Source organism: Diceros bicornis, chromosome 11 (genome assembly GCF_020826845.1).
Source record: "Diceros bicornis minor isolate mBicDic1 chromosome 11, mDicBic1.mat.cur, whole genome shotgun sequence".
In the NCBI taxonomy this organism is placed as follows: Eukaryota; Metazoa; Chordata; class Mammalia; order Perissodactyla; family Rhinocerotidae; genus Diceros; species Diceros bicornis.
This window is the reverse complement of record NC_080750.1, coordinates 5,831,741-5,853,238: the sequence shown is the minus strand read 5'-3', so window position 1 is coordinate 5,853,238 and position 21,498 is coordinate 5,831,741. Positions and strand designations below refer to the sequence as shown.

Here is a 21,498-nt window from a genome sequence, read left to right as displayed (position 1 = left end):
CAATATATTTTTTTCAAGTAATCGTTCAGATTTATTTTTAAAAGAAGAGGAGAGTTCTCTTGTTGATTTTATAAGAGCAAAAGCAACAGTCAGCCATTTCTTTGGTTAATTCATATAATCCTTGAGTAAAATTTAAGCCCAGGTTACTTTGGTAAGATTTAAAGGAGTAAGACATATGTGAATAAAACGATATTAGATCTCTGTAATTCTGAATAATAAAATAAAGATTAAGATGGTAAGATTGGTTCCTGAAGTACTGGTATTTAAACTTTAAAAATCAATCAAGAGAGAAGATTAAGTGGTGTTTCTTTGGTACTAAAAATGTAAAGCTAAGACCAAATTGTTCTATTTTCACAGATTTCAGATACAAAGTTTGATATTTAAAGACATTAAAATGGCTATTAACTTCTCTTCAGTTTGTAAAGAATGTTCTATGAAGTACACTTAGAAGAAATCCCTGAGTACATTAACTACTCTATTAGTATCTTCCTTCATAAACAAAGAGGAATAGTTTTAAAGCTTTGCAAGTCGTATAAGGAAACACAATACTTAGCAAAAGCAGTGTCTACGTATAAGGCTTCCTCCCTAGTGCCTGTAAATCAGGCCACCAAATGCTTAACAGGAGAAACAATGGATTCACAAAATTAAAAGATGATGTTTGAACACATTAATCATTCCTAGTTAAATCAAGAAACCATTGTCTTATGCTGTCTCTATTTTGTTTTAGCCACTCGATATTGTTTTTGACTGTTTCCAGCACTTGCTCCCTGGGCGTTTCTCCTGCTCCAGCTTCTGGATATCTGTTGAAGAAGCTCTCCATCTATAGAAGAGAAGGAAATGAGAAAGTCGTTTTAAGCCCAATAATTCCTCAAGAATTTCATTTTCAAACTGAATTTGTTTCCTTCTTCCCAGGAAATGCAGTATCACTACACAGCATTGAGATACATCTCTTGGTGCATCGTTTCGATTGAGCCCATCCCTCAGATTAGCGATTATTACCCAGGGCTCTGGACGCCTGGCGGCACGTCAAGCCTTGAGGCTCTGACACATTGTGGCAGGAGGGCCACGAGCTAGTGGCTGGCATGCCCATTTCTGCTTCTGCTCGTTTCTCTATTTTCTGTGCATTCCCCAGGGTGTTCCCAGCAAAATCTGGTCGGTGGAATGATGACTTTTCTTAGCCTTTAACTCCAGGAGTCTCGAGTATTTTAATATACTTTCAGTTCACTTATTATGGACTCATAAAGAAATCTCTGTTAAAATTTGTTCTATCGTCCCTCTTTCCTCCAAAACCCTCCTCAAAACTCAATCATTATATCATTTGCTATTTACAAAAATAAGAATTATTTTTTTTCTCAACACAGAGGAATGTTAGCATTCTGATATCTAATACACAGATATTGAAACTTCATATAATCTCTATTTGTCCACATTAATGGACATTTTTCTCCCCTGGGAATTGAGATATTTGAAACCTGAAAGATTTGGGTTTAGTTTTGAAATACCAAAACTATAAATTCTGAAAGGAATCAAATCTTGGCGAGCTTATTCCAGGGTTACATTTACCAGGAGAGGGGGACACTGCTTAGGTACTGAGGGGTCTCATGGAGACTTTTGAGCATCCCAAGGCCTCACCTTTCTCAGATTTTAAACTTTGTTTGTTTCTTGGTTAGTTGATTTTTTTTTTCAGTTTAGAAAAAAATAGGTACACCTTTAATTAGATATAAGAATTACTTTTTTCTCCTTGTCTTCTGTGATCTGAATAGAGAAAATACCATTTCTGCTTTTCTAAAAAAGTTTAATTCTGTTTCTCTCTAGACAAATGTAGAGAAGTTTATCTTCATACCTCCCAGAGCTGTAGTTCAGTGTTGAATGGCTCTGCTATGGTGACGATCCGGCCAAGGGTTCTGTCAGTGATTGTGAATCTGAAGAGAAGTTGAGGGGAGTATAAGTACCCAGAACTTTACATCTTTTGTCTAGACACAAATCTTTCCTTTTTATTTTGTGGGTTTTCTAAAAAGTAATTTTCAAAGTAAGCAAAACACTGTAAACAAAAACATTCAATTTAAAATAATTCTCTTCAGGAGAAATTCTTAGTAAATTCTGCACTTTTTCTAAGTTTCACACCATTTTCCCCGCTGCAGTAGATGCTTGTTGTATTCCCCACATCTGTTCTCCTTCCTTCCTGCACACATGAGAACCCAGCTGGAGACTGCGTTTCCCAGCCTCCCCCACGGCTGGGTGCAGGTGGGGCCCCGCTGGCATCCACGGACGGGAGCAGAGGCGCTAGGGTCAACTTCCGCCTCCTCCCGTGAGTGAAGGGAAATTGCTCGCCGTCGACTCCTTGTTTTTGTCTCCCTTCCTACAAACTTCAACCGCACAGATGCAATGATGGAGTCCTAGGCCTCATGGAGCAGAACCACCCTGACAACCTGGAATGCTCCTCTCAGGAGCCTAACGTGCGTGAGAAATAGTACTTTTGTCCATTATGCTGGTGCGTTTCTGTGTCTGTGTTACAGGAGAGCAGCTCGGCCCCCTTTATCCTAACTAATATTCTAACTATGCATCTTCCTATAGGGACAGAAATTTGCATATAGGCTATTTTTTCCTCTTTTAAACAGCCTTATTAGCTACTTGCATATTTGGGTTATGATCTATATCAGCCTTGCTAAGCAAAGACATTTGCAGCTAAGTGCAAAGATAGGCTTTTAGAGATGCTATTCTATTCCTGCCCCTTTTGCACTTTCTCTCTTAAAGAGCAAGACTCAGAAATTTCCTTACAGATCCTACTGCAAATGATGGTGATACAGGTAAAAATCTCATCACAACTAATCACAGCGCACGATAAACACAAAAATTAGGTCTAACACTTGAATTGTTGGAATGTTGGGGAGGGATAAAAGAAAACAAATCGATATATAAAGAAGTAATAAACAAGCAGGAGGAGAAATTTTATGTTTAAAAATTACCACACAACAAAAGCAGAAACCATGAAGATAAAAATTGATAAAGTTTGCTGCATGCACATTTTAAAAAGTTTTATACTAGAAAACAAACTGCCATAAAATTAAAAATCAAATTTTATTATTTAGTTTTAATAAAGAACAAATATTTTCACTATATAAAGAACCCTTATAAATTGGTAAAAGGGAGAAATATGCCAATGTGAAATTAGCAAAGAATGAATCAGGAGATTGCAAAAGAAATATAAAGAGAAAAGATACCAATGGGAAAAAGAGGCAATATTCTAATAATTAACCATGATCTTTAGTGTGCTAGGTCCCATGCTCACTCTAATCACAGACAACACTGAATTTAAATCCACTATGTCCTTTCTTCCTTAATATCCTCAGTCATTACCCCAAATGTAAGCTTCTGAGGCATCTATTCTCAATTCTGTCCCGGGAATGTGTGTACTTCCTTGTCTCTGACTGAGCCTCCTAGATCTCTCCAGCTTCTCGAACCCTTCCACCCAGCCCTCTCGAACTATGTCCCCTTACAAGGAATACTACTTCTCATTTGGAAAATGTTTATTTTCCCACCTGCTTTGTAGCACCAGGTCAGAAATGGAGTAAATGGGCTCACACTCCCCATTGCTGCTTCCAGATCCTTCTTCCTCCACTTTCTAAAAACCTCTGTTCCTTCTGGTTATTCCCCCTTATCTTATTCATGGTACACTTTGGCACCTGACTCCGAGTCTTCCTCTCTACTCCAAGCTGTGATTTCAAGGTCCACATGGATGACCAATAGAACGTCTTAGCTCCTTTAGTTTCTTGACCCCCTCATTTCCCGTATATCTTCTCCCCTCCTCCTCAGCCACCGACTCCTATGGTCATAGCTTGTGCTCATCCAGAAACTCTATGCCAAACACTCTCCCTCTTCCCTTCCTCCCCACAAAGATGACCTCGCCTTCTAATTCGCAGAGAAAACACATGGTACCGCCTACATCTTTTAGCTTACTAACACAGACTTATTTTCCTCCTGTCACCTGTGCTTTGATTCCCATTTCTCCTCACTTTCTTAAAAACTTTATTTTTAAAAAAATCTTTTTTTCTGTCTTTCATGTTAAACCTCTCATTCTTCAGTGGACCTTTCTCATCAGCTTTTAAATATACTAAACATATTAAAAATATCTTGCATATAAAAAAAGAAAAAAATCTTCTCCTTGATCTGGCATTTCTCTCTTAATATCCTTTCTCTCACTTCCCCATTCATAGTCAAACTTTTCAAGGGATTTCTCTACATTTCTTATCTCCCTCTCCTCATCACTGGCTCATTTATTGATTTGCTTCAATTGGGGTTTTGCCCCCATCACTCTAGTGAATTTCTAGAGTTGCCAGTAGCTTTTACACCAATAAATCTAATGGGTGTTTTTTAGTCTTTGATTTACTCAAACCTTAAGTAGCATTTGACAAGGGACTATAACCTCCTCGAAATAATCTCCATTTCATCTCAGAAGAGACTCAGAGGCGTCATATATGGCAAATTGAACTCATTGTTCTCCTTCTGCAAACTTTATCTTTTCTAGAGACCTAGGCATCATTCTTGTCACCTCACTTTCGTCTCCCGTTTCTGATGTTCCACCAAATTCTAAATGTTGTCGTTATCTCTCCCTCTTCACCCTCACGTCCAGTGTCCAGTCCACCGCTCTCCTCTGCTGGGATGACTGCAGTAGCTCTCTAACTGCTTTTCCCAAAATTTCTCTGGCCCCCAGCTAGGTCTGTGCTTTATCTTACCACAAGAGCTTTCTTTCCCAAGTAAAATCGATCCTTTCACTTTCTTACTTAAAACGCTTTAGTGACTTACCGTGGCTCTTAGAACAAAAGCTCAAATCTTAAGTGATCCTGCAAAGCTGGACTCTTATCTTTCCACTTTTCTGGTAGTAGCCATTCAACCAGGAATGCTTTACTTCTTGTTCAGCTAGTTGATACCTACCCTTCCTTCAGAACTCAGCTCAGCCACCACTTCCTTAGAGGAAGCCTTTACTCCCAACTTCTCTTGACTTGGTCAGTTTCCCCTCTACACTCTTTCATTGTGCCCTGCACCTCTTCTATTGGTAGTTATTACAGCTTTAAGTATACATGTATTTGTGTGATTCTTTACTTAATATTGATCTCCGTCACTAGACTCTAAGCTCCATGAGAACGGAGAACCAGATCTACTCCCTATTGCTGTATCTTCAATGCCAAGAATAGTGCCTACCACCTAGTAGATGCGCCACAGTATTTACTGGATGGAAGACTTTTAATTTAAAATGAGATATTAGGTTTCATCTATTGAATTAACAAGGATATTTTAAATTGACAACACTGGGGCCGGCCCCATGGCTTAGCAGTTAAGTGCACGTGCTCTGCCGCTGGCGGCCCGGGTTTCAGATCCTGGGCACGCACACACTCACCGCTTGTCCGGCCATGCTGAGGCGGCATCCCACATACAGCAACTAGAAGGATGTGCAACTATGACATACAACTATCTACTGGGGCTTTGGGGAGAAAAAGAGAAAAAAAAAGGAGGAGGATTGGCAATAGATGTTAGCTCAGGGCCAGTCTTCCTCAGCAAAAAGAGGAGGATTGGCATGGATGCTGGCTCAGGGCTGATCTTCCTCACAAAAAAAAAAAAATTGACAACACTTAGTATTGGCAAGGGTTAGAAAAATAGACAAAGTTATTAGTGAAATTTTTTCTGGATGGCAATTCTGTAACATTTATCAGAAACTCTAATAATGAACACATCCTTTAACACAGCAGTATTACTTCTAGTATTATTTGTATCCTAAGGAAATTGTCAAGGACATTAAAAAGAACAAAGAGATTCAGTTTCAAAGATGTTCATCAACACATTATATTTATAGTGGAAAGTTTGGAACAATTCTATTATCCAACAGATGGAGATTGCCTAAATAAACTAAGATGCATCTACACACTGTGAGCATGAAAAATAATATTGAAGAAGTACACTCAATGTCATGAAAAGACATCCACAACATAAGGTGATGTGAAAAAAAAAAAGCAGATTATAAAACCAAATGTATAATAAGGTTCCCTTTCTGTAAATAAATAAATAAACAGAAAAATAACTCAGGGAAAAACAGTAGTGTGACAATAGGAGTTATTTCTAGGTTGTAGGATTCTGAGTGACTTTTTATCCTTATTTTTGCTTATCTGCATTTTGTGCAAAACAGTATATGTCTATTTTGTAATAAGAAAATGAGAATTCAAAAAAGGAAATCAGGGCCAGCCCTGTGGCTTAGCGGTTAAGTGCGCGAGCTCCGCTACTGGCGGCCCGGGTTCGGATCCGGGTGCAAACCGACGCACCACTTCTCCGGCCATGCTGCGGCAGCGTCCCACATACAGCAACTAGAAGGATGTGCAGCTATGACATACAACTACCTGCTGGGGCTTTGGGAAAAAAAAAGGAGGAAGATTGGCAATAGATGTTAGCTCAGAGCCAGTCTTCCTCAGCAAAAAGAGAAGGATTAGCATGGATGTTAGCTCAGGGCTGATCTTCCTCAAAAAAAATAAATAAATAAAAGAAAATAAAAATTAAAAAAAAAAAAGGAAATCATGCTAAGTTGCTAAAATGGTATTCTATAGATTCAAAAAAAGTCTGCTAATTACAGGCAAGAAACAATGTTTCTCAGTGACCTTCTGTAATTTTTGTAATATACTTCTTCTGTTATGTTCTTAGTGACTAAAAGTTAAAGGATATATTTGGGAACTAACAATGAATAGATTTAATAGAGACTGCAATACCTCTATAAATACTAGAAAAATGTAAGAACAAAATATGTTCATCCCAAGAACCAACATCATATAAAGTGCAGCATTTAATGGGAAATATGCTGTGTATTTATCTTACAGATTGCTTTTAAAATGAAAATAAGGATTTAAATATATCTTAAATATTTTGAAAAATAATTATATTAGATGAAGATCATCTTCTTGGACTTAATAGTTACATAAGTATTATTATGTTATCCAAAAGAAATGATTTTGATACACACAAAACTTTTAATTAAGTACTTATTAAATTATTTTGTTTATGAGGTAACGTTTAAATGGTCTCAGTCATGTCCCATTGACTTAATTTTTCATCCATAGTCATAAATTAAAATCAAACTTTATCACCCCACACTATTGACTTATTGAGTTCCTTCAACTTCACAGTTTCATCTAAGAGTTTAGTGGAATAAACAAAAGCAGAGAATAATTTCTGAAGTATCTTTGGAACTTCAGGGTTAAGTCTCAAACTGGAGAGGACATTAGTGGTGTGGCCATCAGTTATCATAAAAATCACATGAGAACAGCTTTATAAAAAAAGCAGCATATTTATTTTAGGATGACAATAAATTGTTCAGAAATGGAGGCAGTAAAACCACTCACTCTGCAGTCTGGAAAACATTCAAGAGTTTGGAATTATTTGGATAAAGCTTGGCTCATTTCTATTTAATTTGTCTCATCCAATTTTAATGAGGAAATTCTATTTATTCAAACTAAACATAATTAATATTGGATGTTTTTTGGTGTGTCTGACGTGGTTATTATATCATTTTATGTTTGAGGCTATTTGAAATAATACCTCATGGGAAGTAGATCATTAGACTATGAAGAAATATTACAAGCCTTGGGCAAGGTTTTTGGAATTAGTACTGGAAATAATTTATCAATTTATTTTTCTTGAAAAAAATGCAATATTAAGTCTAATAGATTTATTTTAAGGCCATATGTTTATCACTTTTGTGACAAGGTAACACCTGTTCTGTTCTACTTCTTAATTTTTTAAGAGATATAATAATGAACTAATTTTTAAAAATGAAAAATGTGTTATTTGAAATAAATTATACAAGAGCTATTCTAATAGGCCTTGAGGAATACTCTGTTTAATAAACAATAAGGTAATAGCCATTTTATTATGCAAAATGAACATTATTTACTTATCTTTTCACAATAATTCAGAAGTGAGCATTGTTCATCTACACAGGTTTCTTGCAGCATATACCAAAATTAAAATTTTATAGTCTTTTTGATTAAAACAAAATATGCATACATGTCGTTAGTCATATGTCTTTCAAAATGGAAGGTGTTATCTTGCTTAATATGAACTGTTACCCCTAGACAACAACAGGTTCTCAACAGGTGGTGGTATTAATTCTAAACCAAGCATTTCATTGAAACAATTATAAACACATGAACAACGCGTCGCACACACACACACACACACGTGAGTGCCAATCAATTTTCATAGAGATGGATGAGCAGTTACACTCAATTGTTGCAAGAACAAGAAAGGCAAAAATTTATTACAAATAAGCAAAAGCAATGTAGGATATCTTGTTGAGAGCTAGAGATATAATCTGGATCCCAGAAGGATGAGAAATGTGAATGAACAGAATGGCACTCTGGTGAATTGTGGGAAAGAGAACAGAAATAAAAGTTATCATTCTAGTTAGTATTTCTGATAAGGCAGTCATTATCAACTACGCAGTGTTGATGGGAAGACAGCAGAGATGAGAATGGGGTAACAGAGGCTATTTCCTGGTGTAGGGATTACAGATGGTAAAGGTGTTTTGGTCAATATTTACATGTTTATTTTGGACATATAATCTATATTCTATTTTGTACTCTGTCAAAAAAATATCTTTTTAATGGATATTAAAATTTAATAAGCATTAAATTTAGAGGATCAAGACCAAGAATAGCAATATTTCTTCTATATGGGGCTGAAGAAATAAGAAATTTGGGGAAGTATCTCTTTCGTGGATTTCCTCTTCTCTTATCATTACCATTTCCCATTTTAAAACTGCTACTGCCTGGGAAATAGATTTCTTTTACAAATTTTTCAAAATATCTAAAGTTTAATTATCTGATGGAGAGGTAGAAGTTATCATCCATATAAGCTCAGTAAGATATAGGGCTCTAATTTGAGCCCAGGTCCAGGAATTCTCATTTAGTTTTCATTAAACATTAATTGAGAACTAAACGTGTGCCTGGGTTTTGGTAGGTCCTAGCACAGCAGGCAGAATTATAGTAACTTGTTTTAACCAAACTAAAAATAATACGATTTAGGCCTCTCTCCAGATCTCAGAATTCTATACGTCAGTTGGAAACAGTACTTTCCAGACTAGGAATTACACCCAAAATTAACGAGTATATTGCTTCCCTAGAAGGAAAATACCATGATCCTTTTCCTCTGATAATAGACCATTTCAGATAGTGTACAGATGTCAGAGAAAGTACAGCAAGGAGAAAAAGAAAGAACTTGCGAATGGTATCAAACAAAGAGCACAACAAACCCTCATCTGCTCATCCCACCTGTCGACCAGATACTCCCAATTGAGTTGTATCCACTTCCAGGCCATGGTCTTCCCGTAGCTGTTATACGAGATGTAACGGATGACTGTAAACACGTCCTGGGTTTTAATGATGCTTGAGTCCTTGACCAAATCCAAATACCTGCAAGAAGTCAACAGAAAAGCCATTCAAAATGAACTTCTGATATTCACCCTTAGCTAAATTCCAGCAGAACAGAGCTTCCATTCCAGTAACTCAATTCTTGAGGAACCAGCTGACAAAGTTAATTAAATATGATAAATGATAAGACACAATTTAAAATTTTCTAAAATATTTAACTGTTTGTAAAGAACAACCAATGATTTTGAGGACTAATGAAATGTAAACTACAGGAACATGAAAAAGTTGAAGTATTTTGAAAGTACTAAAAACAGTAGAAAACAATTTTAACTGTTAATTAAAAAAATTAATTGCATTTATCAAATAGAAGCATTGCACCCACTTACCTATTATCCCACTGCAGTAAAGGAGCCAGTAAATGAAGGGAAAGTATTTATATTCTTATTTTCTAGTTGTCTTATTTGCTCTTCCCTAGATGATAAGAAACAATCTTCTAATGTAACCTATGTGGTTAGATTAGTTGCCTATAATTAATGCAAATAAGTCCAAGATAAATTAAGTGACCAAGTCAATAGATGTTTATTAAATTTATGCCATGGCTGTACCTAGAGGGAATATCTCGACATGCTCTAGACCATTGAACTTCCAGACTGCACTGGAGTGGTGAGCCCCTGAATTTTTGTGCAATTTATCTATTACTCTCTAGTTCACAAGAGTCTTAGTAAGGTACCTAAGTACTTGCTAATTTTCTCATCAGATACAATCAGCACAATGCCATCAAAGTAATGGATCAATGTGATGTTTTGTGAAATGTCAAGATGATCAAGTTTTTGATAGACTATCTTAGGGCAGCGAGCAGGAGAACTGACACACAGCCTGAGGCAAGGTGGAGAAGGTGTATTGTTGGCCCTGCCAGGTAAAATCAAACTGCTTCTTGTAATCCTTACAAGTTGGTTATTGCATTGTAAGTTACTATTTACATTCTGCCTCTCCCGTGAACCTATAAGTTTCTCAAGGATAGATGTCATGTCTTATTCATTTTTATTCCCACAATCTATATACCTATACATAGAAAGGGCATACTAAGGGTTGGTTAAATGAATGAAGTAAATAACTCAGAAACCATAACTAAGCAAAAAAATGAATTAAGGCAGAAGCTCCCTGATTTGGGGCATAGGTATGGAGTAGGAGAAGATTCACAGATGGGCTTCAAGCAGTCTTTGTACCTTCTGAGCAGAATGTCAATACATTTTCTGTGTGTGTTTGCATATTGTAGCAGACACCTCTTCTCTGCTGACAGAGACCAGTTTTGTTCTGGTCTTGGATCAAGGTTTCCTTGATCCTAGGGAAGGTAGACTGCTACCCCAGCCTCAGAGTATCATGACTGGCCCAAATGACCAAAGACATTCAAGTTCATCATAGTCGGCAAATGATCAAGTGGTAGATTAGTGTATGACCCAGAATGACCCAGCGTGACCCAGGTCTGGCTTATGAGGGGAAGTGGAGATCACTGAGTCTTAGCATAAAAGACAGAGCCTTGTGAGGAGGAACGCTTGCTCCTGTCCTTCTTCCATGGAGCATATTTGTGTGAAGACAACGTTTGCAGCTCTGGAAGTCATGACACATCCACCATGTTGAGGATGGCATAACAGAAGAGAAAGAGCCGAGGTCCTGGATGAAATGTTGAACCAGTGCACACAACTGAAAACTGCCTACCTCCAGAATTCTTTCATATAAGATTATGTTTCTTTATTGTTTAAGCCACTCTTACACGGACATTTTGTTTCTTACAGGGAAAATAATTTTTAATAGATTTTCTTGGAAATATATCATACTTTAATTAGCATTTCAGAGAAACTGAGACACATAAACCATCAAATACCATTCATGTAAGTAGAAAAAAAGCTCCAACTTACCTTGACAAAAGAGTAACATTATTCACTGATGCTAATCCATACAGCAGTTTTTGTTTTTCCTGAGCTAATGACGTTTTCTGGTATTGATCAAGAGCATAGTTCCATGAAGTCTCATTGCCAGAGGTCTGCATTCCATATCGATATACTAGAAGCCTGAGATTTACAGGAAGGCTAGAAGAAGAAACAGTGTTTCCGAGATTTTAATTTCTCATTTCTCAGTTTAAAGTCTTCTAGGGATGAAAACATGGTGAACAGTTACCTTACAGTCCCACTGAGCCACTGCTGAAATAACTGGGAAGCATTGTTCAGGGCTTCTGCATCTCCCATCTTGCACGCGAACTCTAACACAGTGGCACGGAGCAACCTTAGAAAACACACACACACAAAGCTGAGACCTGGAGCACTTTCAACACATCTTAAAACACATAAACAGATATTAAATGAATATTAGTTTTAAAAAGGTAGGAAATAACTTTGTGAGGTGGTCTCCAGCATCATTCCATCCCAGAGAGTCTGCAATGGGCTTCACTTGACGTTGGAAGTAGTCCTGAAATAAAAGCACCATGTACAATGAGTGATAATTTACTATTTATCAAGTCTCCCACTTATTATAACCTACAGCCCCTGTAGTAATCTTTTTTCCTACTAGTTCAGAGGATTTGGGGCCTGTGCTTAGGAAAGTGATGTATTCAGTTCTTATCACATTACAAATTTGCTTCAGTCCTGAAGATAAGAGCACCCTGGATCATTCTCTAATGTTTTATAAAGCTTTGTGTAAGCCCCTTTTAACCTCCACTTCTTAGTTAACGTTTGTAATAAATAGAATAACATCTGGCATACTTACTGCACTAAGAAGATTGCTCAAATGTGATGAAATAATAATAATGATAACTAATATTTGTATATTGCCTGAGGATTTACAAAGGACGTTTACATTATATGATCCTCACTACCTCATTACCATAGACAGCCAAGTGCTGAATTTCTACTAGTCAAAGGAATTAAGACTCACAAATATTAAATCGTTTGTCTAAGTTCTTTCGTTTAGTGAGTGGAAGAGCTAGAGATTTGAATCTAGAATTTCTTTAACATTACGTATCCTGCCAAAGTGCTGCAGAAATCACAAAGCAAAGCAAAGTATTTAGAATGACTCTCTTATAAAAAAATTTCAAAGTGGAAATAAAGGCAGTAAGAATAAGGCAATATAATATTATATTTTGGTGAGAAGATATTCATTTTAACATAGACATATCCATTAAAAATAGGATTGGTTAGTATCTATGGTTTAAAATGTCTATTTTTAATAAAATATTAATTATCATATTCTAACACTAAAATTTACCTTTAAGTGGGGTACTGAACCAGAAATACTAACACATTTCAGGCTGAAAAAAAATGGATAGCATCCCTTTGCTTTGACTAGTCAAGTCACTGTGCTTTCTTTTCATTTCTCTTGGCAGGCAAGAGAAATGTGTCCCCCAGGAAGTCCTCCTCTCAGAAGCCTTCCTATCCTGCTAATGGCTGAACATTTACTTTCATAAGATATAGCATTAACTTCACCTCAATCAAAGGGTATAGCTCGTTATCATCTTCAAACATGCTAATGACGTAGGTTACAGCCGTAATGGCTATCTGCCACGGTATATAGTGCTCTTCCATTCTGAGATACTTGGTCAAGTTCAGAGCCACCTTATAATCTAGAAGTTGAGCTCTAAGAAAGAGAGAAAACCACATTAATTAAAAACCATAGACTAGTTTCCATTTGACTGAAAGTACTAACATGGGGATCATAGAATTAAATGTTCATGAGAATCCTTCTATTAAACAATTAAGAAAATGCATTTATTGTTGAGGCCCAATCAAAGAAGTTTGTTCACAATGATTTGTTAGTGCTTTCACACATTCAATAGTAAAGAGGAAGACAGAACATTAATATGTACATTTGAAAACCCACTGTGGCAAAATTTCAGATAAAACAAAGGCATTTATCTATATGGTTAACATTGATGAATAGAAACTTTTAAATTTACGGTTCACAAGCTGATTATAATATAAAAGTGCACCATTATAAATGTATCTTATTGAAATTATTTACGTTTGATATGAAGAGGAAACATGAATAAGAGTACTCATGAATCATGAATGCTTAAAACATCCCAAATGAACTTATATTTCCCATTAAAACATTTCCTTTTTTATAAATTTCTCAATAATATTAATACATAAAAATGGATTTTGTTCCTCCAGAAAATTTGAAGTTACTATTGACATTTCAAAGTTTAAATAATCCAATTTCTTCTTCTTTAGAAGGGATTCTAGAACTTTTTTGAAATAATGTTCTCAGAAATCTGTTATGCTTCAAATTTTAGTCTAGATTTTGGAAAGAATCTTACATGGGAATCCTGTCTTTCCAAATTACATTTTAAAAGTTTAAATTACAAAATAAATTTTAAATTATTGAATTGGTAATACTGATGCGTTGCGTCCTATTATATTTGAGGTCGTTTTGTGAATGACAAATAATGTAATTATATCTTGATTTCTCCCCTAACAGCTTGACTAGAGGGTGACTAGTGTTGGAGAAATAGACAAGAATAAAACCCTTTGGCATCATGTGATTTGTGCCAATGAGATACGATGCAGAGTTTGTTTTCAGTTCAGAGAGCTGATTTCTCCTATTTTCTCAGTTCCTGATCGCATTTAGAAGGATTTATATTTTGGAGCATTCAGCCTGCCTTAATAAAAGTATAAATAATATTGAGAAATGGAGTGTTTTGTTGAGAATGTTTGTTTGTTAAGTAAAAAATTGCATAATTTTGTGTTGACGTTTGAAACTAGAGAATTTTCTCATTTTAATGACTCTGTTTTCCCGGGTGGATAGAGCAACAACTCTGTCCAGTCAGTGTTTTCTTAGGATGCTCATGAAGAATAGTTGTTGCTCTGAGGATCAAGTTAGCAAAGAGGCTAATGAAAATTTAGGAAGAATGACAGATTATTTGGTCAGAAACCAAGTGCGCTGTACATTTTTGGTAGGTGAGAAGATTAGAAGGAATGGGTCTTGGTTACAAGGGCTGGAACAACTGGCTAATTGGACAGCATAAGTAGAAGTATGGAGAGACTCCTAGGATCCAAAGGTTGGAGGCCTTGACGAAATACCACTACGTATTCAAATGTTGAAAAATCAATATCCTATCCTAGTGCCTTGTTTTTCCAACACAGTTGATAGCTATGCAGTAGTTCTACTTTGGTATCACTTATTTTCTTTCAGTCTGAGTCAGATGGTCGGAACACAGGACCAGGAGTGAGTTTTTGCCAGGTGATATTATAGGCACCGTATTTTGAGAATTAAGCTGATGCACTTTTCATTTGCCACAAATCATGTTACTCTTAAGCTCCTATGCACCGAATCGGTGGTACTTGATACTTCAGAGGAAGAGTGGTATCATTCAGAACCATGATTTGAGCATATATCAACAACACCTGGACAGTTTGTTAAATCACACACTCTTGGGCCCCACTCCAAGAGTTTCTGATTCAGCAGGTCTGGAGTAGGACCCAAGAATTTGCATTTCTCACAAGTTCCTAGGCCCAGTGTTGATACTGCTGGGACCATATGTGAAGAACCGGTTTTTAAAACAATGACATCTACAGTGCCCTTCCCAGATCTCCTTGGAAGTGTTGTGTTGACTCACAGCTGCCACCTTCAGAGAATAGCACTTGGCCAAATACATCCAACTTGCCTAAGAGGTTATGCAACCCCCCACCCCTGGCCATTAATTATCTGATTCAGGGATGCAACAGGCCAGTCTGCTTCCCTCAAGTTGGATCCACTCTGTGGTACAATTCATAGCTTCCCAGTGGAATCCGGCAAAGCTAGCCTCCAGCTGAGACTATATTATCGCTCAGCTTTTTCCTCTGCGCCATCCTGCTTCTCACACTTCCTACAATAAGAGTACTCTCTCAATAAGCCACATGTACAAGAACCCCCATTTCAGACTCTGCTTCCAGAGAACCCAACCTACGACAGCATTCTTACTCAACTCTGAGTCTCCAACTCCATTTGTTAAGTCCATAGACAAAAGTCTGAAAGCCAGACTTGGTTGAGGATTTTCCTTATGCAAAAATCTTCCATTTATATAATAAGAGCCCAGCCTGAGAGATTTAAATAAGAATTTTCCTACAATCTGTAGTGTAGAGAGGATGGAGGCTATAACTTAAAGAAAGTTCCCACCAAACCTGAGGGAGAAGAAGAGGACAAAGAGGTCCTGTGAGGGAATTCTTGCTGTCCTATCTTGGCTAAGGCACCAGGAAGGTTGGGGAATCTTATAACAAAAGATTTGTTTTTGCTTCTGGGTGTGACCTGGAAAGACTGCATCGTCCTTAGAGAGTTAAGCACAGTGTCTCGTCAAACATGGCTCTTGAGTGCGACAGTGGGACAGTCGGGAGAAGTGCTAGATGGATGGAACTGACCCCATGTGCTCACATTCTTCAGCAAAGCCTTCAGATGGTGTGGAGAATTTTGGAAAGTTCCCATGTGTCTGGTCTCTCAATGTTAACCTGCCAATTAAATTCAGATTTCTTGCTTAACAGCCTCTTTGCTCAACTAGATCCCTTTCAGAGTCTCTCCCCCTTCCCCTACTTCTTCCTTCTTTTAAAGGGCAGTTTGTGGGGGGCGGGGGGGAATTTGCTTATCCAGTTCTGTGCTGTGCTCTGATCACTTCTGCAAACACCTATAAAACGGTAAAACTGGTGGACCCAAAGCTCTGTAATCATGATGTGGCTGATGTTCACTTGGTGGTCTTCATTTGCCAACCTGGTCCTCACCTTGGATATCACTGGAGCCACTGCTCCTTGAAGCCAGCCCTGGTGGTCTAGTGGTTAAGATCGGCGCTCTCTCTCCCTGCCACAGCCCGGGTTTGTTTCCCAGTTAGGGAACCATGCCACCCATCTGTTGATTGTCATACTGTGGTGGCTGCACGTTGCTGTGATGCTGAAAGCTTTAACACCGGTATTTCAAATACCAGCAGGATCACCCATGGTGGACAGGTTTCAGCAGAGCTTCCAGACTAAGACAGACTAGGAAGAAGGACATGGCCACTAGCTCCCAAAAAACTTGGCCATGAAAACCCTATGAATAGCAGTGGAGCATTGTCTGATACAGCACTGGAAGGTGAGAGGATGGCACAAAAAGACCAGGCAGGGTTCTGCTGTCGTCAGGGTCGCTAGGAATCGGAATCAACTCCACGGCACTACTAACAACTGCTCTTTGAAGCCTGGCTGAAATTCTGTTTGGATCAGTTTAGGTGTCCTTTTAAGCTGTCCTCTCTGCCATTCTTCCCTCCCCTAGGGACCCCTGTTCCCACCATGGACCTGCTAGCCAGCACGTTCTGCTTTGCCTTCTGTTATTTCTCACCCCTCTCCCGGCTTTAGCACACAGTGGGCTGCAGAACACAATATGAGCTGTTGAAGAGGAAAAAACCTACCATAACAGGTAGACAGAAAAGGATTCTTTCTGTCTCGCTTTTGGCGAGACCCCAAAACCGGGCCCCTTGGCCTCCACTCCAAAGTAAGATGCAGGTCCATCAAATCGGGGCTAAACCATCAGGAACAGGTCTTTGTGACCCTTCGCTGATAACCCCCCACCCACCTACTAAAGAGACTGGAGAGGCTGAGGGGCGAGAGGGACGTTTTAGAAGAGGGCTTGTGGAGAGCACTCGGTGTACTGTGAACGCTCTCCCCTACAGGGGACGGGACAGGTGCAGGATGCTTTCCCCTCACATTACGCCTAGGAAGAGGGGCTTTAATGGGATCACCTGAAGAGTTCTACCTGTGTATCCTGGAGCTTGGGGGCATAGTGCCTGGTGTCTGATACCCCGAGATATCTAAAGGATGAGATACTGTGATTGGCTGATGCTCTGACCTCAGAGTGAAGATATGGGACTGCATGGGGTGGCCCGTCCTTCCAGATTTTGTTGAGGCAAAGGATACACGAATACTTCCGATGGACGAGAAGTGGGTCAGAGGTTTTCACTTGCCCACCTCAAGGGAGCTGCAGGGAGAAAGACTCTTGGCAATGGAATGGGTGTGGGTGGCAAAAATCCCAGGAAAACACCACATGAGGAAGAGTCAGTGTTAAACATCTTCGAAGTGCAGAGGGGACTGGAAATGGGCAGCATGTCAGGATCTTTCTTCCCTTCACCTACCCTCCCTGCCTGCTCTCCTTGCCTTAATGCTGGAGGAACCAGAGGCAGCATAATGAGAGAGAGGTAGGAGCTCCACGCAGGGAAACCAGGGAAACAGAGAGGAAACAGCACCTCGATCCCCCACAGGGGGCTGGCCTGAAGCTGCCTGAATGGGGGCCGGGAGAAACTTCAAATGCCGGTGAAAACGTTGATGGTTTTCCTGGCCTGGGCATATAATGGAACTGAGACTGTTTTGGGGACTCAAAGTGCCTGGGTGAATTTTTACTCCTTATTTGAAGTATTCACTCCAGTATTTACTCCTTATCTGGGTATTCCATCCGGGGCAGTAAGAGTACTAGGTCTTCAGATCTGGGGACAGAGGAATTGATAACACAGTCGTTTTTAGATGTGCCCTTTTAGTCCTGCTAATTAGACATAATAGATACATTTCTTTCTGAACACCTGAGTGGAACTGTTTGAATCCTACTCTTACTACAGGCACCCATTTAACAACACATTTCTCCCCTTTTCCCCCTGAGGTTTCAGAGTGGTCTGGACCCGGCTCCGACCAACACTGGTGGAGTCTGGTCCTCTCTGGGGCCCATTTTCCTCATGTGTTGCAGAAGGGAATTGGATGATAACTCAATGCTCAGGTGATAGCTCCAGTATTTTCCAATCTGTGGTCTGTGATTCTACAAGTTTTTTTTGGTTTTCGCATTTGTTTCCCTTTCTCCCTTTCCACAGCTCTTTAAAATTTCATGGGGCTATGGCCAAGGACCTGAGCAAATGCGAGAAAGTCTTTCGATTGTGTGAGTTATCTGCTTTATACACAGTCCCTCAGAGAGAGCTGTTTAAGAGGCTCTCACTTCTTAAAGCAAAAAGAACTGTCTGCATTGTGTTGTGATGGGAATTAAAGTGTAAAGATATTACTGTTCTGTGTCATTTCTAACGGCCAAGATGCCAAGCTTTGGAAAAGGTCATGGTGCATTCACAGGAGGGTTTTACCCCCCAAAATTCTAAATGGTTCTATTATGTTTTAAAATATTGATCATCTTCTTTCACCACTTAATTTCCTAGGTCTACACACTACCTGGTACAGAGTAGGTGCTCAACAAATAATATTTATTAAATGAGTGGCTGACATACTGTAATATAATGAAAATAATTAATCTGTTACATATCCAGGAGATTAAACTTGGGGATTCACTAAAGGGAATCATATGGTCTGTTACCTACAAGGAGATCTGGATGAGAAATTCAGAAGAGCTTTTCTAAATGCTCCTTTGTTGCTACTGATCAACGGTGGATGCATTTTGGTGAAGTGATACAATTTATTGAGTGCTCGCTAGAGGCCAGAGAGGGTTTTGGGTGTTTTATGTGCATTATCTCATTTATTTCACAAGAGTCTTATCAGGTCATCTCTATTTTACCAATATGGAAATTGAGCCGGAGAGAGGTTAAGAAGCTTACTCAAGATTACACAGAACCAGGATTTTAATCTGGTTCAAGAGCCTGTTTTGTAACCCTATAAATTTCCTCCTTAAAAAAAGTCAAGACGGTTTTCTGACTTGCAGTACACTCTCTAGGAAGTCTGTGTGAAATAGATCTCCCATGCCTTTAGTGCTGTTACACTGTCCTTCCAGCCATGTAGTCAGCTCCTGTTTAATGAGCATCTACTATGACCCAGGCACAGCCAGGAGATGGGGATACAATGATTAGGAACATGATCTGGGTGCCGACTCTCACGAAACTTACAGTTTGGTAGGCGAGATGGTCAATTAATAAGTAACGACAATATAATATTTCGAGGAAATACAGGGGCCCATAAAAGGAATACCCAACCCAGACAAAGGGGCCACTGGAGGCTTCCCGAGGAAGTAGCATCTCAATCTCAGTACGTTGCTTGTATCTAGGATAAGGCCACTACAAAGCCAGCAAAACAAGTCAGCTGTGTCCCCAGCTCGTACAAAAGTGCCAGATTCAACAAATACCTGTTGAAATAGTGGTGTTAGGCAACCTGAAAAAACACCTCAGCGGTTCTCTGTTACTACTCCTCCACTCCCCAATCTACGTTGATTATTTTTTCTAAGTGTAGGTTACTTTCAGGCCATGAGGAAAAAGAAAGGTGAAATTTCCTAAATGGTACCTCAATTCTGATCCATCCTAGAGCACCATGTCTCATTCTTCTTACGCCAATGACCCGAACAAGATTTGACAACTCTAGCCATAAAAATCTTACAATGGGCTTGGGCTCACAGAACTGAGTTAAAGAAACACATTGTTTGTCTTTTTATTAAGTCAAATTATGAAGGTGCACTTTTGGCATTTGCAAATGTCACTCCTAATTAGCTGAAGGACTCTGATATAGATAAACCCTACTCAAAGTCAATAGGGTAGGTGAGTTTCTTTGCATATATTAAGAGCTAATATCAGTATTTTGGCTCTGAGATTCATATGAGCGTTAAAAAAAGAGTTAAGGAAAACAATAATGTTATAAATAGTGGTTTTGGGTATTTTAAACTAAAATTAATTAATAAACGTTGTTGTAATTCATTAAGAAAAGATTTATGACAAAATCCACAGTATTTTAAATGATCTAGTCTTATTCCAAAACCCACCTTGCCAAAGCAAAAGCATCATCAATAAGACTTGCACGATCAGCAGAAGAAAAGTCCTGGGAAGAGGAAGAAAAAGGTAAGAAACGTGATTCTTAAAGCAAAGCATTTTGAAAAATTAATATCATTAAGATGCTGTTCTTAGAACAAAAATAAAACAATCACAACCATTGCTGCTCTTACCATGTGGTTGAGAGAAAGATTGGTAGCTATCTGGTCCCAAGTTCGTACTTCATAGTTTACACGGTAAAACCCAATATGATCCGGGTTTATTTTGAGAAATCCACTAGGATTCGAAGAGGTCAAAGTGATTCCTGTGGTAGTAAATAAACACTAATGAGAAACATGTTTGCATATACTGTAAACACAGACAAAATAGACCCAGAGGGTAAAAAGAAAAGAAATATTAGCTCAAGGAGTCAAGTTTGATTTGGATCCAAAGCCCCAAAGCCTAATTCTTATTTAGTTGCCCAACTTTAGAATGTCACTGTAGTGCGTGAGCTGAAAAAGAAATAAGTAATGTAAATAAGCATCCTGTAATTTGTGACTTATACTTCTTATTGGCAGAAGCTTGCTAAGTGGGTGAAATAATCCTGTGCTTGTCAAGCCTTCAATAAAAGAAAACAACACCTAAAGACAGAAGTCCATGCCTTCTGGGGGTAGTCCATACAGTCCTAATCATGATGGATTAATTACACAAAGACTATTCCCCGGAGTAGCCTGGGGAGGGGATAAAAATGTAAACACTCAAAAGAATACTTTGCTTATTAAAATCAACATTCAAATTGATGGAAATGGGTATTGCTAAGCAGAATAATGATTTGAGAATCAGTAATGCTTTTAAAATGTCAAGAGGGCTTGCAATAGAACTGAAATCCAAATACAACATTCTTGATTTTGTAATCTATTTCATACTTACTCTTCCAATTTTGTTTATCTTTGTAAAGTCTTCTACTTCCTTATTTCAATTGAATATATTAATGCTTTTTCATCAATGGATTTACCAAATTAACTTTCTTTCTAATGTAGCATCCAGTATTTACATAGGGCTCTAGTATATAGATTTTAGAAGCTCAACATTAAAGGAACAGAGATTTTTGTTTTAGGTAAAAAATACTCAAAATAATAGCTATTCTCTCACATGACCAGTGTTTGTGAGCGTTACTCTTATACTTTTTAATTCATATACTCTTGTTTGCAGGGACAATACAGTCGTGCACCAGTCAGCAATGGACCGCATAGATACCGGCGGTCCTGTAAGATTAGTACTATATAGCCTAGGTGTGGTGTAGGCTGTACCCTCTAGGTTTGTGTAGTACACTCTGTGATGTTTGCACAATGATGCAATCGCCTAACGACGCATTTCTCAGAACCTATC

The 21,498-nt window shown here is 38.4% G+C and overlaps 1 protein-coding gene and 1 long non-coding RNA gene across 3 annotated transcripts in view; one reads left to right on the top strand and one right to left on the bottom strand.

Annotated features, from left to right (window-relative positions):
• LOC131411256 (uncharacterized) overlaps positions 1-21,498 on the top strand; it is an 81,193-nt gene that overhangs the window by 48,740 nt on the left and 10,955 nt on the right. Inside the window, exon 2 of the long non-coding RNA XR_009221527.1 lies at positions 18,250-18,314. This is a non-coding gene — a long non-coding RNA (uncharacterized LOC131411256). The remainder of the gene's footprint in view (positions 1-18,249; positions 18,315-21,498) is intronic.
• Positions 564-21,498, bottom strand: part of ENPEP (glutamyl aminopeptidase) — a 78,923-nt gene continuing 57,988 nt past the window's right edge. The window contains exons 12-20 of one of the 2 annotated variants that reach the window (XM_058549905.1): positions 20,304-20,434; positions 20,124-20,179; positions 12,884-13,034; positions 11,797-11,870; positions 11,583-11,687; positions 11,324-11,494; positions 9,309-9,449; positions 1,844-1,922; positions 564-820 (exon numbers count right to left, since the gene is read on the bottom strand). In XM_058549905.1, the coding sequence (XP_058405888.1) occupies positions 668-820; positions 1,844-1,922; positions 9,309-9,449; positions 11,324-11,494; positions 11,583-11,687; positions 11,797-11,870; positions 12,884-13,034; positions 20,124-20,179; positions 20,304-20,434 (1,061 nt within the window). In that variant the 3' untranslated portion in view covers positions 564-667. The remainder of the gene's footprint in view (positions 821-1,843; positions 1,923-9,308; positions 9,450-11,323; positions 11,495-11,582; positions 11,688-11,796; positions 11,871-12,883; positions 13,035-20,123; positions 20,180-20,303; positions 20,435-21,498) is intronic. The other variant, XM_058549907.1, reaches the window with a different exon arrangement.